Below are 18,179 nucleotides of genomic sequence, written 5' to 3' on the forward strand. Positions count from 1 at the left end.
TAAGCCTATCTTTTGCTTAAATTTGCCAGCCTTGCACATGCACAAGCAGATTCTTCCGACCCCAGGGAATGGGCCACGAAGGCTGCTCATTTCTGGGGAACTGCAATCTCGTGGTGTAACAGAACAAGTAGGCCAACTTACAAAGGTTTCAGGCTTGTCCTTCTCCGTCCCATCCTTTTAGCTTGAAGCCTTTGGCTGGGGGCATTGTTAGGACTTGTATAGACCTTGCAAATCTAGCAGATTTGGGGATGGGAGTGACAGAGGCAGAAGTTCAGTCTCGGGCCAAACAACCAGGCTCACAGTTACCTCCAAAACGTGTTCAGGGTGATGATCCCACCTGCTAGCGAGATTAATCTGTAGAGGTAAGCCAGACAGATAAGCTATAATTGCAAACTCTTATAATTTTCCTTCTAGGATTGTGGACATAGGATGTGCCTGAAGACCAGAAACTATTTGTTATTTTATTTTAAACATCACACAGGCTTCAGTCAAAAAAAAATTTCTGCTTCCAAAGTTCATATCCTTAGCATTCCCTTCCTTCCTTCCTTCCTTCCTTCCTTCCTTCCTTCCTTCCTTCCCTCCTTCCCTCTTTCCTTCTTCTTCCTCTTCCTTCTCCTCTCCCCTCCCATGCCCTCCTCCTTCTAGTAACCATTTCCCTTCCTCCACTGCCCCCCCCACACACAGAGGTAACAACTATCCTGAACTAAGTATGTATCACTCTTCTTGTTTTTATATCTTTAGTAACTGGTCAGAAATCCATTAAGAGTATAACACGGTACTTGGCCTATTTGGAAATGTTAGAGAAATATGTCATGCTGTACACATTCTTCCGTAACTCGCTTTCTATTTTGGTCAATATTACATTTGTGACATGCGTCTGTCTTGGTTGGTGTAGCTGGGGTCTAGTATCTCTTTGGTTGACTATAAACCAATTTATTTATTCACTTGCCTGCTCAAAACGCCACCTTCCCAGAGAGGCCCTCTCTGTCCTGACCAGTCATCTAAAGCGGACTCTTTCTTTCTTCTTCTTCCTCCTCTGCCTACTTTTAATATAAACACCTTGAGGGAAAAAAGCAGTTTCCAAAATCATACTGGGCGCCTGCTAACTCTGGTCCTAGTCCTCTTTTATAGCATGTGTGGCAGAGGGAAAGTTGTATGCGTTTGGGTCGCCCAAGAAGTAGATGCCAAGATGGGATTAGATAGGAAAGCCAGTCGTCGGCAAGGAAGCAGGAAAATGAAAGGAGAGCTTTCAGACCTCAATCAGGTCAGACACTCGTGGAAGGAGAGGGGAAGGAACACTCTCAGAGTGCAGTGTAGTGCCAAGAAATCTCCAGCCGGACTGTGGAGAGTCTTGAGCTAAAGTCGACCATTGGAGGAACCCCACATCTGGGCAGAATGAGCGGCCTCTGCACTGCTGCTGTGCGCAGTCACTGGCTGGAACAGCCTCCGCCCTCTGGGGAAATGTGGCCTTGGCCTGAACGCGGTAGTGGTTCCAGAGGAGAAAGACAGCTGGGGCCTTCCATGAAATATGCTCCCTGAGTGGCAGGTCTGAACAGTGCGCTCTCATGGCCGGCACAGCAACCCTCCCCAGCAGCTTGGTTCTGGCTGCCTGCCTGCAGGGACTTCATCTCAGGGTGAGGCCTGGCTGATCAATCCTCCCGTTTGTCCAAGCCAGAGGGCTCTGGGAAGGAGGGTGTTGTGGACTGAATGTTGGTGTCTCCCTCAAATTTCATATGTTGAAAGCTTAACCTTCAATGTGCTGGTATTTGGAGGCGGGGCCTGTGGGAGGTGATTAGGTCATAAGGGTGGATCCCTCATGACCGGGATTAGTGCCTTTATAAGAAGAGGCCAGAGAGCTAATTAGCCCCTTTCTGCCATGTGGGGATACAAGGAGAAGTTGGCAATCTGCAACCTGGAAGAGGGCCCTCTCCAGAACCCAACCATGCAGATACCCTGATCTCGAACTTCTAGCCTCCAGGACTGTGAGAAAGAAATTTCTGTTGTTTATAACGTCCCCAGTCTATGGCTTTTTAAAATAGCAGCTTGAACAGATTAAGATATGGAGTGACTTCAGTGTGAGGGGGAGAGACACCCCCTCCCCCAAACCAGACCCAAATCCAAACCCCAAACTCTGAACCTGGGCTTTGGGAGGGGCCTTAGTGGGGAGAGGCTGCAAAACCTTTTGGGCCTTCTGTTTCTGACAGAATCCTAAGACCTTTTAGAAAAGGAAGAAGAGTGTTTTAACCTGTCTTCGTTTCATCTCTCTCTGCGGAAGCAGTTATGAGAGGCATTGAAAAAAGTCTGAGATGAAAATTACATTTTTTTCTTTTTTTCCTCCCTCAAACTTATTATTTTGAAAATTTTCAAACCTATAAAAAGTTGAAAGAACACTTTAATATACCCTTTGCCTAGATTCACCAATTATTATTTTGCCACGCTTTTGTTATCTCTGTGTGTATACTCTTTTTGCTGAATCATTTGAAACTAAATTACAGACATCATGATAATTCACCCCTAAACACCCTAGCATACATCGCCCAAGAATAAGAGCATTTTCCTACATAACTGCAACACCATTATCACTCCTAAGAAAATTTACATTTATTCAATAATATCCTCTAATTTATGGTCTTTATTTCAATTTCCCCATTGACTCTGTAGTGATAGAAACCACATCAGTGGTTGTCTGGGGTGAGGGGAATGTTGAAAGCAAAGAGGCACAAAGGAACTTAGATTCTTGACTGGGAGTGGTGGTTACATGGGTATGAAATTGTCAAAACTCATAGAACTATACATTTAAAATGGGTGTCTTTTTTTTTTTTTTTGGTTTAAAACGGGTGTCTTTTATTGTATCTAAATTATACCTCAATGAGATTGAGTTTAAAAATTTCCCCAGTAGTCTCAAAAGTGGTTTGTTGTTGTTGTTGTTCTTGTTTTTTGCTTATTATCCAATTTATTAGTCAAGTGTTTTATAACTATTTTTTCCCTGATCTAGGATACTATCAAGGTTCATGCATTGCATTTCGTTGTCTTGTCTCTTCAATCTTCTCGAATCTAGAACATTCCCTCCTGCTTTTGTTTTTCATGGCAGTGATTAAAAAATAGAAATAAAAGAAAGCCAGGCCACTTGTCTTGCAGAATATCCCACATTCGGGATTTATCCATTTCCTCATGATTGGATTCAGGTTCCGAATTTTTGACAAGAACACTGCAGAGGTGATGCTGTGTCCTTCTTATTCTTATTCATCATGATGGGAGGCATATGGTGCCAGTCTCTTCCTCTACGGGTGAGGCTCACCTTGTACGTTCCCTGCTACAGACTCAGGGTCATCCATTTTTTCAAGCAACCCCTGGTTCTTGATAGTGGAGAATGGTATTTAGAAACCAAGAACTTGGTCCTGGATGTGTTCATTGCTACTGGAGTATCAATGTTTTTTAGGCCCTTTTAGTGGGCAGACAGAGCTTATATTTGTTTAAATACTGAGTTGACAATTCAAATCCAACATCACAAGGTTCTTTCTCCCTTCTGCACATTCCCTATTCATACCTCCCTTCTCACACAGAAGTTCCCAAAATTACCAATGTATTTATCATTTGCTCTATCTTATAATGCCTATAAAATACAATTTCAATACAAACATCACTACAAGAGATCTGCTAAGTAAAGTTCATGATATCTTTGCAGTTATGTTTGTCCTGAGAATATATTCCACTAAGGATGTACACTCTGTGTGGTAATGTTGTCAATGGGATACAAAGTTTCATTTGTTCCTATTTATATTCAAATTCAGCATTTATCTTTATTCATCTATTTTTGTTTTTGGTTTTTGAATATTTAAAACATTAAAAACTATATAACAGGTGTACACAGAGTCTTGCCCCACCCCTGACTGAGCTTTTGCCATTGAGGACTAGCATTTGCCATAATTTCTCTCTCTGCCAGTTTTCCCAGTGACCAGGTCATCACCAGATGGTAGAGATAAGGAAGACAAATCTAATCTGCAGGAATTTACAAATTGTATGTGAAGAGACAGGATCATTTCAGGGTCTTTTTATTTATTTATTTATTTTTAAGTATACAAGCTTTTTAGAAAGGGGAATCTAAGCATTTATCTAGTGCCTACTACCTGTTGGGTATTGTGCTTGGTGCTCTCATTTAATCCTCACAGCTCTGAAAGACAAGTATTGGTGCTCATTAAAAAAACAAAAACCTTTTAGTGTAGAAAATTTCAAATATACCCCAAAGTAGAAGAGTATAGTGCAAATAAACCCCCATGTACCCATCACCCACTTCAACAATTACCCACTGATGATCAGGTTTGTTTCATCTATACATACCACCCCCTTCCCCCGCCTCCTGGATGATTTTGATGCAAATCCCAGATATCATTTCATCCATAAATATTTCAGCATGTATTATTAAAAGATAAGGTCTCTACCAAAAAAATGTTCAGTGTTCCTATTTCCCTGTTTTTCACAAATATTTTCTTTTTTTAGTTTGTTCAAACTGGACTCTAAGATCCATATTTTGCAGTTGGTATTTCTCTTAAATCTTTTAGTCTATAGGTTCCCCCCTCGATCTGTTTTTGTTTTTGTTTTTTTCCACTTACAGTTTGAAGAAACCAAATCATGTGCCTTACAGAGCCTCAATCTGGCTTTTGCTGAATGCATACCCATAATGTCCTAACACGTTCTTCTGTCCCCTGTATTTCCTGTAAATTGTAAATAGATCCTAAACGTTCACTGTCCAGTATGGTAGCCACTTGCCACATGTGGCTACTGAGCACTTGAAATGTGGCCAGTCCAAATTGAAAAGTGCTATAAAATATCCATTGGATTTTTTTAAAGTTTTAGTAGAAAAAAACAAAAGTAAACTATCTCATTAATAACGATTTTTATATTGATAACATGTTGAAATGGTAATGCTTTGGATATATTGAGTTAAAATATTAAGATTAATTTCATCTGTTTCTTTTCCCTTTTTAAAATGTAGCTACTAGGGAATTCCCTGGCAGTCCAGTGGTTCAGACTCCACGCTTTCACTGCTGAGGGCCCGGGTTCAATCCCTGGTTGGGGAACTAAGATCCCATAAGCCGTGTGGCGTGGCCAAAAACAAACAAAGAAACAAAAAAACCCTCTAAAAAAAAGAAACAAAAACCCAAAACACCTCTAAATAAAAAATGTAGTTATTAGAATATTCTAAATTACACAGGTGACACATATTTCTATTGGGCAGCGCTGGTCTGGAGGTTCATCAGTTTCAGGTTCAATTTTTTGGCAAGACTACTTCATAGGAGGTGAAGTGTTTGCTTATCAGGAGGCTCAGAATACCTGGTTGTTCCTTTTTGTGTTTTTTTTCTATTTTCGGTAATGTTGGCTTTCATGAATGGTCATTGCCTGGATCTACTATTTCATTAAGGGTTGTAACCTGGTAACACCTTATATTGGCTGTAATACTGTTGTAAAGCAAAACATTTCATGTAGGAAAGGCAGGGAAATGCTTCATTTTTTCCCCTATATTTGCCAGTTTCAAATGACGAGGTTTTCCCTATCATCCCTCCAAAGAGATCAATGAGTTTGTTGTTTTACATATACCATTCATTATGAACTCATGGATTTGAACATATTTAATGTTTACCGTACTCCCCCCTTATGGGGATACGTTCCAAGACGCCCCAGTGGATGCCTGAAACTGCAGACAGTATCAAACCCTATACCCAGGGGCTACGATACCGCGACAGTTGATCTGATGACCCAGTTGCCTACTAAGTGACTAACAGGCAGGTAGCATGTACAGCGTGGATAAGCTGGACAAAGGGACGATTCACGTCCTGGGCAGGACTGAGCAAAATTTCATCATGCTACTCAGGACAGTGCACAATTTAGAACTTATGAATTGTTTCTGGAATTTTCCATTTAATATTTTCGGACCAAGGTTGACTGTGGGTAACTGAAACCTCAGAAAGCGAAACTGCAGTTATCCTCACTGATGCTAAAAGTGGCCCATATTTATAGGGGCTTCTCCAAGTTGGCTACTGAGTCCGACACAGCCCTACCAGCTCATATTGTGTATGTCCATACTCCCTGCCAACTCTCACTGGTATCAACCATTTCTCAAAGGAACCGCCATTCTCTTTAGTGAGAAAAGGTATTTAGAAACCACAGTCTGGGAGTTGGTGGTGCTCATTTCTATTAGTTATTATTTCTAGGTATTTTCAGTGGACAGAAGGAAACCTTTTTTTTTTTTTTTTAATTCATCATGAGTGCATACTGATACTTCTAATTCAAGTTCAGGACTACACAATTTCTTTTTCTTTTCGTTTCTTTTTTTTTTTTTTTTTTTGGCCACACCACGTGGCTGGCGGGATCTTAGTTCCCCAACCAGGGATCGAACCCACACCTTCAGCAGTGAAAGCACAGAGTCCTAACCACTGGACTGCCAGGGAATTCCCAAGGACTACACAATTTCTATTTAACCTCACCAATCCTATATTTGCATCTCCTCTCTCCCAGGCTAAAAATCCCAGTTCTCAACCATGCCAAATACTTTTTGCTTCATCTCATGACACAAACAGGACAGTGTCAGCATCACAATGCTGACACTATCGCCAAGGATAGGATTAGTGAAAATAATCTAAACCGTTTCTGTACTTTTTCGTCCTTAGGGCAAGGGATTATACAATCACTTTATTGTGTTTTAAAGTCACTTAAAGTAGTTCCTTTCTGTGTGGTTATGCTTCCGACTGGATAGTTAAGGTCAGTTTCATTTTGCTTTTTGATTTGACATTGCTTTTGGTTTATAATTATGTAAACTCTAAAGTCAAATCGATATTATAAGAACATTCAGAGAAGTGAAGCTTCCACCCCTTTTCCTGGCAGCTTGTTCTTCTTTACCCAGAGGTAACCATTTCTAAAGCAATTTAGAGCTAGCTCTCAATTCCTTGTACAGTTGCATAGTACCCACTGTGCAGATGTACCACTGTTACTTCAGACAGGGCCCGGCTGATGGTGATTTGGGTGTTTTCACCCCTTTGCTGTTACACTATTGGGCCAATTTGATGAGGCTGAAAGAGGAAGATGCCCAAGTGCACACAGATGATAAGCATATTAAGATTAGATTTGGTGGGAGTCGTAGAAAAACTCAAAGTAACAGTGGTTTCAACAGAACTGTTTATTTTTCTCAAACATAAAAGGCAGGTAGAGCAGGGCAGGGCTGGTATGGTGGCTCTGTGCCACTAGGTCCTCAGGTACCCAGGCTCCTCCAAATACATTGAGTGCTTGACTTCCATGCTTCATGGTCCAGGGTGGGTGCTGTGGCTATAGCTGCCACAACCACATTGTAGCCAGGAGGTAGGACCAGACAAAGGGAATGACCTTGCCCTTTAGAGGCACCTTCAGAAGAACCATACTTCTACTCTCCACCTTGGTAAGCAGTATGAATGAATCTATACCTGGGAGCCCACTGCAGCCAGTATGACCTCATTTATACCGTATCTTCACTGTGGGTGTGCCCCCTCTGCTCCCATGGGGGGGGGGCATCTACACCTATGGTACCTCCTCTTTACCCATGGGGAATTCCTTGACATCCAAACTTTTCTAGGCCATGGGCAGCTCATCTATACCCTGGGTCAGATACCCTAGTTATTCTTTGTCCACGTTTTCTAACACCCTGATGGTTCTTACAATAAATGTTCTAACTCAACAACAGCTCCTCCAACTGCATAAACCACAACCTTAAATGTCTCCTAAACCAAGCCCATTACTTACTTCCTCTGCAACCCTTAAACCTGTGGCTCCCACTTATTTTCTTGGCTTTATTAATAAAATCACCTTCATCCAGGATAGAACCTCAGTTGGTCTCGGGCCCCCCCTGTACCTCCAGCACAAATGCAAATACAAACAGCCAAATACCTTGGAGTTACTCTTTGCTTTTATTTGGACTCTTGGGAGCCCCTTGTTACCTATAGTAGTTCAGGCTCACCAGTGCTCTTTCGTTTCGATCGTTTCTGCAGGTCTTGCTTGTCATTTACTTTGTCTTTCTCTCCTGTTGTTTGAGATGACTTCCTAATAAACAATATTCAGCAAACTGTGAACACTGGTTTTAACTCTGGAGTGGGGAATGGGAGGAAGGGTTGGCTTGGGATGACAAGAACCTCTATTTCTGAAATGCTGGGATTTTTTTTAAAACAATGAAAGTGTAGGGGCTTCCCTGGTGGCGCAGTGGTTGAGAATCTGCCTGCCAAAGCAGGGGACATGGGTTCGAGCCCTGGTCTGGGAAGATCCCACATGCCGCGGAGCAACTGGACCCGTGAGCCACAATTACTGAGCCTGCGCGTCTGGAGCCTGTGCTCCGCAACAAGAGAGGCCGCGATGGTGAGAGGCCCCCGCTTGCCGCAACTGGAGAAAGCCCTCGCGCAAAAGCGAAGACCCGACACAGCCATAAATAAATAAATAAATAAATAAAATTTTTTTTTAATAAAATTTTTTAAAAAAAGTTAAGGATGTACCTCACATATCTTAATTAAAAAAAAAAAAAAGAATGAAAGTGTATTTTTTTATGATCAAAAAATTAGTAAATCAAGAACACTGTTGGTTCCCTTTTGTCTTCAGGATACATCCCAAGCATCATTTGGTACTCACCAACAATGGGCCCTCTCTCATTTCCACCTCTGACACTGCTGGATTTCCCCATTCCCAAACACGGCTCTCTTTTCCCACCTGCCAGGTCACAGAGCTTGCAGGTCCCCTCCCTCTGCAGACTTTACGACCCCACTCAAGTACATCATCTCCATGGCCCCTTCCGTCTGCTCTGCCTAGGTGTTCTCAGGGTTCATTGCGAGACTGAAAAGCACTAAGGGCATTCTGATCCCAAATGGATTTGATACAAGGAAATCAGATGCTTATAAAATCTTTGGGAGGGCTTGGAGGAATGTGAGTCAGGGATGACACCGGAACCACTGGATCTAAGAACAGTCTGCTGAGGTTGTCATCCAGGCATCACCACAATCACTCCTGTGTCTCATTACCCACAAAGCTGAAGACCCAGTGTTGGAAGGCTGGTCGAGTCACTACAGCTGGCCAGCATGTCTCCCTAACCCTTCTTACCAGCAGCCAGTAGAGCAGGAAGGTGCTTCTACCGCTCTCTGCCTTCCAAACCGACCATTCAGAATCCTAGCAGCAAATGAGTCTAGTAGTTTTCAGGTTTCTAGCCTCTGCAATGAAAGAAGGAATTAAAAGGATGTAGGATGGAAATTGAGTGCCAACTGATAGTACCCAACAGGGATACTGCTGCAAGAAGTTAAGAGCAGTAGAGTAGCTGAGTGGTCAAAACTACAAGCCTTGACTATTGGGCCAAGCAGGTTTGGACTTCATGTTAAAAGGTCACAGAAAAACATGAGGTATGGAGGGAGAAGTGACACAATGAAAGTCCTGTTTCTGGAAAAAAATATTCCTAAAGATAAAGGGTTGGCCATGATGAAGCTACCGTAGTCCATCAAGGTCAAAGGCAACGTAAAAGCCTACTAGGGCATCAGAGGAGATAAGGCTGAGAAGGATCTGAGAAACATCAACATGTATGTCTATGAATTGAGTTTTCAGGATAGAACTTCAAATTGTCTTCAGAGTCTCACTCTCCTGAAATCCTCTAGTCTGTTTCAGTTTATAGAGACTATAAATTGCCCTGAAGTTATCTATAGGGAACCGACCATCAACACCACTTTAAAAAAAAATTGTGATAACAGTAATGTTTTAGGAAAATACATAGGAAACAAGGTACTTCAATTTTCTCCTTTCCTCAACAGGTTTATTGCCTTTTAAGAAAATTTTTGTAAAATATAAATACAAAGGCAGAGAATTTACTTACAAAGTTAAAACACAGATTTCAAACATAAACACACAATTCAGAAAATTTTAGTTTTATGTACAATTTCAAGCAACCTCAACATATTATGTTAGTTTTCAGTATTTTACAGGGTACAGAAAAAAATAGCTCAAAGTCTTCTTTAAATAAGAGCATAAAATGTTTAAACATATAAACAATCCGGTTTGATGCGTGAAAACTAATTTCACAGCTTTTAAATTAGGATATAAAAGTTTCATACAATTAGTTGTTGTGTGTGGATATGGTTTGAATTTATATTACACACTACTGGATCACATCCAATAGCATTGACCTGGCCTGAGCAGGTACTCTGTAAACAAAACATAAAGTTACAACGTCGCCAAGTGCCTTCCCCGAATTCAACCCCCCAAACCAACCACACGGTTCTGACCACACTCTCTCAACAGTTATGGCCTCTGTCATCGGAGCTTTGTATGAAATTAAGTCAAAGTGTGGAGCTCCTTTTCCTTATTTTTTTTTTTCTCCTTAAAAAAGAAAAGAAACAATTGTTCCGAGTAAAAACAAACATATCCCAAAGCATGTGTGCATTGAAAAGTAAAGAAACATTATAACAATTTCATAAAAACTGACTTAAAAGTTTAAAAAGAAAAAAACATGTTTCTAAGTCCTTCCGACTGGAGTCGTGTCTCTTATATAAAGAAGAGATATTTTCATATGTAATAGTGTCCTTTCTTTACAGAAATAGTCGTATTATGACACATATGCACAAGGATTAACACTATGACACACTGTACACGGCGGGCCCCGGCGAGCTCACCAGTAGTCGTCTGAGTCCATGTCGCTGGGGTGGAGCCACTCCATGGATGAGCCCAGCAGAGTCTGAAGCTCGTTCGTGAACTCCACCAGATCTAAGAGCTCCTTGCTTTCAGGATTAAAGGATTCCAGGTCTTCTGAGCAAGAGAATAAGAGACTTGCTGACACTTGCCGGTAGAACTCGGCCTCCGCGATGGTGACAATTTCCACATTTGGGAAATTGCAGCGGAATATGCGGGAGGACATTTTCAATTTCTTGAGCATGTCTGAAAGCAGCAGCCAGTTCCGAGGCCTGAACCAGAGAAAGGACAGTGGTTTGAGTTTCCGGCAAAATTAGAAGCGCTCCCAACTATGAACTACCCGTCTCCTGGCGGTGAAAGGGCCCGTTACTTCCACTTTGATTACCCCACCCCTACCCCACTTCTCACTGTCCTTAGAAGATCTACTTCTTTTTTTTTTTTTTTAAAGTTTTATTTATTTATTTATTTTTGGCTGCGTTGGGTCTGTTGCTGCGCACGGGCTTTCTCTAGTTGCGGCGAGCGGGGGCTACTCTTCGTTGTGGTGCGCGGGCTTCTCATTGCTATGGCTTCTCGTTGTGGAGCACGGGCTCTAGGCATGCGGGCTTCAGTAGTTGTGGCTCGCGGCCTCTAGAGTGCAGGCTCAGTAGCTGTGGCGCACGGGCTTAGTTGCTCCGCGGCATGTGGGATCTTCCCGGACCAGGGCTTGAACCCGTGTCCCCTGCACTGGCAGGCGGATTCTTAACCACTGCGCCACCAGGGAAGCCCGGAAGATCTACTTCTAGCAGGGGAACTCTGGACTCATGTGCATGTGTTAAGAGACCATCTAGGGCGGATCAGCCAACTTAGACAAAAGCAGGAGCAGCGCCCCTGAACGAGGCTCGTTGCAGGCCACCCCAATGCTGCCTTGGCTCTGGCCACAACTCAGGTCACCCCTCTCCAAGTGGATGCATCCCGTTCTAGTCACTGGGGAAAACCAGTCTGTATGCCAACCCAAGGGAGATGGCGAACACCTCTTTGATCTCTCCTCTCCTCCGGCCCTCACGGAGAGAGCACGAGAAACACTCGAGGTCACCTGGCTTTCCTTTCCTTTCCCACACCTCCAACCCGCCCCTCAATGCTTCCGGAAGTGAGGCTTTTTCGAGAAGGGAGGTGGTACAATCCTTCCTGGTACCCTGCCACGCTTTATGATCTCTATCCCGAATAGAATGTCACCACAAAGGCAGACACGTTCCCAGCCTCAGAGTCCAAGCAGGATGCTACTCCTTAAGCACCGGGGTCAACACACAGCAGAGCAAGGTCTCCTGACGTGTTCACTCCGAAGGGCTGGTCATGGGGCACAGTGGCCCGACCGTGGGGACAAGACTCGATCTAAGCAAATCTGAAGACACATAAGATCCCAGGTGCCACATATGGCTTTCTCTAATCTTATACGAGAAGAGGGTACATCAGTATCGTCCCGTGGCCCTCACGCGCCTTGGAAGGCCCCTACGGTAGCCGTTTGGGGAGGATCCCTTCCCCAAGAGTTTAGTGACTGAAACTGTGCAATTCCAGTCACTGACTCCCGTGTCCTTTGGGCTCTAGGGGTGTGTTCCAATGAGGGCAGTTTGCTAGGGAGACCTCCCACCCCCCAAACTTTTCTGGAAAAGTTCTACTGCATTATGTGAGGTCGGTGGACACTTGGTGAGGAATTCACTCACCTGCCCCCCCCCACCCATCCACCCTCATCTGCTGAAGGGGATTTCTAACTCCTGCCACCCCATAGAGCAGCTGGGCTGGTTCTCGACCACACGCTGGCCACGCTCACCCCTGAGCGACGGACACCTGGACGTTATAACACGGCAAAAGGGGGCTTTCTGAAAATTCAAATTCAAACGTGTCGCTGTAGGCCTCGTCGCTGTCATCCTGGTCCTCCGGTCCTGGGGGATTTGCTAAAACATCGTAACCACTTTCATCATCTGGTTCTAACCGGGGGGCAAACAAGAGAGAGGTCAGTAAGCTAGAGCAAGATTCCAGCTGTTCTCCAAAAAGGACCCTGGAAAAATTCTTTCCCAAGCGAGCCCTGCTCACAGCACCACCACCCCCGCAAGCCCTCGCCCGCACCAGAGAGAAACGTTCTGTAGCTCATGCACGTCCCGCCCAACTGAAACGAACAAGGCTGCTCACCACACACAGAGCTGCCGTAGAACTCCCAAGAGCCACCGGGGTCACCGTCATCAGGAACCTGCAGGTCGTTTAAATAGTCTGGAGAGAGAGAGAGAAACAAGATAACGCCTGCTGGCAAGAGGCAAATGCTGCTGGAGTTCGGGAACATCTCACGCTGGGGCTGGTGTCACCTCCCGACAAGTCCCACTGCACACGCCTCCAGGTATCTGACTGAAACCTACCCACGCGTCCACCCGCCTTCCTGAGGGACTGCCCGCCTCACCGCCCCAGCCTGCCAAACAAAAGCTAGCCTGGCTAGCTAAGAGTTTTCCAGCCCTCCCTTGCAAAACTCAAAGTATGTATCTCTTCTTTGACAGAATAACGTTAGGCCACTTTTCCCAGTAAAGTGTCAATTAGGGTAAACGGGGGGTGGGGGTAGGGGGAACCCAGGTGAAAGCCTATGAAGTCACCGTCTAGATGCTTGAACAAGACCGTTTCTTGACCTCTGTCCTACCTGTTAAGAACTTCTCCAGAAGTTCGCTGTGGGTCATTTTCATGATGGTTCTACCTGAGTATGTGGCCAGGGTGGGGTCAGCACCGTAGGAGAGGAGCAAGCGGACGATTTCGAGATGGTCGTTCTCGACAGCATCATGGAGAGGCCTAGGAGAGGTGCGGGGGATTACACCTGTGCACGCGACGCTTGCTTCTAGCGACACAGGGCAAAATGGAGCGTGTGCGGCCAAGCCTCGTAGGCGTGCTATTTCACCGAGGAGGTGAGTATACGGTCACTGCCATTCCACATAGGGAACCTGAGGCACTGACTGGCCCATGGTCAAGCGACAAATTGTTATTTTGACACATAACCCTTTACAGGACAGGTGAAGGGACTATCTCAGGCCTAATTCCTAAAGGCAAATCTCTCTTAATGCACCCCCCAAGGAGGAACTCAGGCCAAAATGAAAACGTTTCCAATGAACTTAAATAGTGACAGACTGTAAGAAGATAACTTACAGTGGGGTGGGGGTGGGGGGGGGAGAATCCCAGCATCATGGAAGCCAATACGACAAGCAGTTGTTATACCGTTACAGACAAAACAAACAACAAAACAAGTGCAGTTTGTAAAAGAAACTAGGGGCAAAGTGGAACCTCTCCTGAAACCAACTTGGAGATGAGTGATCAACCCTCTCGCCCAGAAGCAGTCGACAGGCAGGGCGAGTTCTCAGGAGGGTACAGCGTCCTCCCGCCCATGTCCGCTGGGGTCAGGAACACTGTCCGCAGTGCCATCCAGAAAGAATGCTTTTTGGAAACCATGAACCACCAAATACCTTTCGGTTTTGCTAATTTTATGACTGTCAGGAAAGCCCCAGTGCCCTGCCTCGTGGTAGCATCCCAGGCACAACCAGGAAGATGCTTGGGCTGACTCAGGCCTGGGCCTCTGGCCAATAAAGCGAGGTCAAGGACAGAGTGGGGGCCAGGCCCGGGGATGTGGGTGGACACGGCAGGTCCTATCAAGCCAGTCGCCATTGGACCTGTCTGTACTCCTGGAACTTGCAACTCACATATATTTTAAATACTGTGATTCAACAGACGCTGGTGAAGAGTCCAGGGTCTTAAAAGAGAACACCCCTGATTATTCATGCAGGCTCAACATTTTCAGGGACTTCTGTCCATGATAGCGTGACAAAGTTTTACAGTTCTATGTAAATTTGCCAGAAAGATCTGTTCAATTCCATTCTAGAGGACTCCGCCATCAGTGTGCTTACATGGAACTCACTCTCCATCTTTCCTTCTGGGGTTCCCCGCACACCCTGAGAACCACCGCCTATGCCCCCGCAGGGCCAGGCCAAGAGCAAGACCGCCACTGACCTGGTTCCATCCTGGGCACTGCAGTTGACATCGGCGCCATATTCAAGGAGGTGTCGTACAATGTTGAGCCAACCCCTTGCACAAGCCTCGTGCAGGGCACAGTAACCCGCGTTGTCGCGGTGGTTCACATCACAAATCTTGTTCTCCAGGCAGTACAAGACCACTTCCTATGGGGAGAGGAGAGGAGATGCCATCAGACCACCACACAGTGAACCTTGTAAGGGTGACCTCTTCATAGCTTGGCGGTGCCCACTTTCAAAGGCATACATCCTTGGGTCCAAAAGCCCACTATGGCGCGGGCAGGAGGCAGGCATCTTGGTGGGGGGCAAGAGCGCGTGCGAAGGGCTTGGAGATGCAGACAGTGTTGTCTAAGGCTCTGATGCACCAGTGGCCTGGCCATGGGCAAGTTACCCTTGAACTTCTCCAAGCTTCCATAGGGCTGCTGAGAGGACGCATTCGGATAGCGATGAAAGCCCTCAGCCCAGGGGCTGACGTGACCAGTACAGAGGTGTCACGGCTGCTAACATCTTAGATGACACATTGCCAAGTACAGACCATTCTCACTTGATGGGTCCATTCAGTCGGTGGCAGTGGATGATAACACAAGTTTAGATAAAAGTATGGATGACCAATGCTTAAAGAGAGCTTAAATCAGCTGGAGAACATTCCCCAGCTTAGAGGAGGAGGGACACCCAGGTCAGCTACATCCTCGCACCGCCTGTTAAGACCCCAAATCAGAACCTGGGCCTCAGATGCTCTTGTTTGTATGTTAAGTAGAGTTAAAGAGAAGCTCTCTCTCTCCATCCTCGAGGAATGACACAAAATGCTTCAAATAACCCCACCCTCTATTTTGCCTCACTCCACCCTCTCGGGGCAGAATCAGTCTAATATTTTCATATTTACTCAGGTTAATGACAGGAACCTGATATACCACATGCCGCAACCTCCACATTTCAAGAATCAAATAAAACGTTCACCCTCCCCTCCCCCCAAAAGGGTTCTGTGTCAACACTGTGCATTAGAATCACTGTTATTAATCTTATTTCTTTGGCTTGTTAAAATATTAATATGAACCACTCCCAGTAAGCACAGCAGTAATTTATTCAATGTTTTATTACCTTAAGAAAGTTTTCAAACACATCGAAAGCATCTGCCACCAGAAAACACGTTATACTGTTTATACTGGGTAAGTCATGCCCAGCAGAGAGCTGTCAGGTTCTGAGAGCTGGGAGTAGGCAGAGCTTGCATGTGGCCCAACACATGGTCTGCTGGGTAAGGGGGGATGGGATGGGGTCTCCCATCAGGCCTCCTTGTGACATCTCTCAGGTAACTCATCTGTTAAACCTAAAACGGGGGTCATTCTAGCCACCCATAAGTGCGAGATGGGTTCTGTAAAACCTTTTATGCCCTTTGGAGGACACGTCAATCAAAGGTGACCACTCACTTGGGAACGAACTAGAATGTTCCATTTGATCACCACGTGAACCTAATGGGGCATGCTGGTAAACCTGGCCATCGGTGCCCTGTTACTTCAGGTCACTGCGGCAGCTCCCTTCCAAAACAAGAGGAGGAAGAGAAAAGGCACGCCCACGAATGCGTTTCTCCGTTTAGATCCCAACCTGCCAGAAAGCCCACAATCCTCTGGGCTCCCAGGCCACCTGCCCCGAGCCCTGGTATCCAGGATACCGCATGAAGCTGCTGCTCTTTTAGCAGGCCCTCACTAGCCAGACTTGAGTGGACGGCTGCAAGCTAATGAGTTGTGTGCCCCAGCCAGGGAGAGGCCCTGTCACGTGGCTCTGGGATCAGGTCTGAATGCCACCAACTGCTGTGCACAGATCAATTTACTCAACCCAGGGTTTATTTGCTGTGACAATCATGGCCTTCACCTGGCAACCTTCATCACTACTAGGGCCGATTCAAGGGTACCTAGAAATGAAAGGCCGTCCAAGCTGATGGGTAAGTCAACTCTCTTCTCCTGGAAGATGGCAGCAAAGGCAGCAGTAGCCCCACGGCCAGGTCAGACTTTTTGCCACGGGTTGTCCTAACTCAACCACGTTGATACCACTATTTACACAGTGCTTCTCATTTCCCCAGATGAGGACATCTTCTGTCATCCACAGGAACCCAGGAGATATCAGGAAAGGAAGGTAGTACTATCCTCATTCAACACTTGGGGAAACTGAGGCCCAGAGATATTAAACCCCAAGTTCAGTTAACATGAAGTACTAGACCTATAACTCAGGTCTTTGGTACCTGGTCAGCTGGGAAGATTCAAAAGGCCCAAGAGGGCCCCAGCTAGAGGGATGCAATCCAGCTGTGACGAGCATCCCACAGGCCTTCTCTGTTGGGGGTCAAGTGGGCTAACTACACTCTCCTAGCTGGGAGGGTGATGGCCTCTAAATGGATGGCAACCGTCGTCACCAACAGTTTCTCTAACTGAAAGGTGAGAGGCCGGGCGAGTCTGTCTACGCAACACATTTCTTGGTTTATTTTCTCCGCTAGAAATAAACGGGAGTGTTTGAAGGGCAGCCCACCCATTCCCAAGCAAAATCAAACTGCTTTTGTTGGACAACTCTCTGTTAAGCAGCTATAAGCCGAATGCCATTACCCGCAAAATGTAACCATAAAGGCCATAAACCTGACGTTGTTAATTAATTAAATGCCTCATTCACTTTTTAAAAAACATGATTTATTCAATTCATAGAAAATTTAACCAGCACCGCTAAAGGCACAAGCATGTGGTTGCACACTGGCGTTTTAGCCTAAGAAAGAGAAGCCTTTTTCCCGGGAGGGAAAGGTTTGAGGTCTTTGGCCACGCAAGTGATCTATTTAACGCGGATCTGAAGCCAGAGTGTGTTTCTAAACTTCCAGAACCAGATTATCATGACATAAAGCTCAGACAGCCTTTTTACTGCACATGGTATCTTTGGCTAAGCAGAAGAAAATAACCAAGAATGCTGAAGACAAAACTTCAGGAAAACCCTCCCAAACTGTATGTTCAAACCACACCCTTATCTGGTTAAGCAAACTGTCCTTCAATTTTAAAAGGTTTAAGTTGCCACATCCCCCAACTGGGCCATCATCCCAACATTTAAACTTCTGCCCAGAGAAATCCCAGAAAGTTGGATTCAAAGTTGAAAGCGTTCATCTAGTCGTCACAATGTTCAGCATCAAAACCGGTGATCTGTGTAATCTACATATTGAAATTTACGTTTGAAGAAAAAAACAAATCCGACCATAAACATTCCCAAGGCTTCCTGTGCAATCAAAGGCCAGGTAGCCTAAAAAAGTATGGATCAAGTGCCCCTTGGTCCAGGCCTCAGACCCACCAAACCAAAATGGAAACTCTCTTAGAGGACCAACGAGGGTCTTTTGAGGTCTCTGGTCCCAAAGGGAGACTGCTGGAAATGATGCCAAGTTCACAGGTGGGGCTAGGAGCCCCGCCCTCCACGGTGGGTGCAGCAGCACCGAGCCCCCCCATCTCCAGCATTTGCTGG

The 18,179-nt window shown here is 45.3% G+C and overlaps 1 protein-coding gene across 10 annotated transcripts in view; it reads right to left on the reverse strand.

Annotated features, from left to right (window-relative positions):
- Positions 1 to 9,775: 9,775 nt before the first annotated feature.
- The window catches only part of BCOR (BCL6 corepressor), a 115,064-nt gene continuing 106,660 nt past the window's right edge, over positions 9,776 to 18,179 (reverse strand). For all 10 annotated transcript variants that reach the window (XM_007180123.3, XM_057538179.1, XM_057538178.1 and 7 more), the window contains 5 exons: positions 14,683 to 14,849; positions 13,331 to 13,476; positions 12,838 to 12,915; positions 12,479 to 12,635; positions 9,776 to 10,946 (listed from right to left, as the gene is read on the reverse strand). In XM_007180123.3, the coding sequence (XP_007180185.2) occupies positions 10,655 to 10,946; positions 12,479 to 12,635; positions 12,838 to 12,915; positions 13,331 to 13,476; positions 14,683 to 14,849 (840 nt within the window). In that variant the 3' untranslated portion in view covers positions 9,776 to 10,654. The remainder of the gene's footprint in view (positions 10,947 to 12,478; positions 12,636 to 12,837; positions 12,916 to 13,330; positions 13,477 to 14,682; positions 14,850 to 18,179) is intronic.

The sequence above is a fragment of the Balaenoptera acutorostrata genome, chromosome X (genome assembly GCF_949987535.1).
Source record: "Balaenoptera acutorostrata chromosome X, mBalAcu1.1, whole genome shotgun sequence".
Classification (NCBI taxonomy): Eukaryota; Metazoa; Chordata; class Mammalia; order Artiodactyla; family Balaenopteridae; genus Balaenoptera; species Balaenoptera acutorostrata.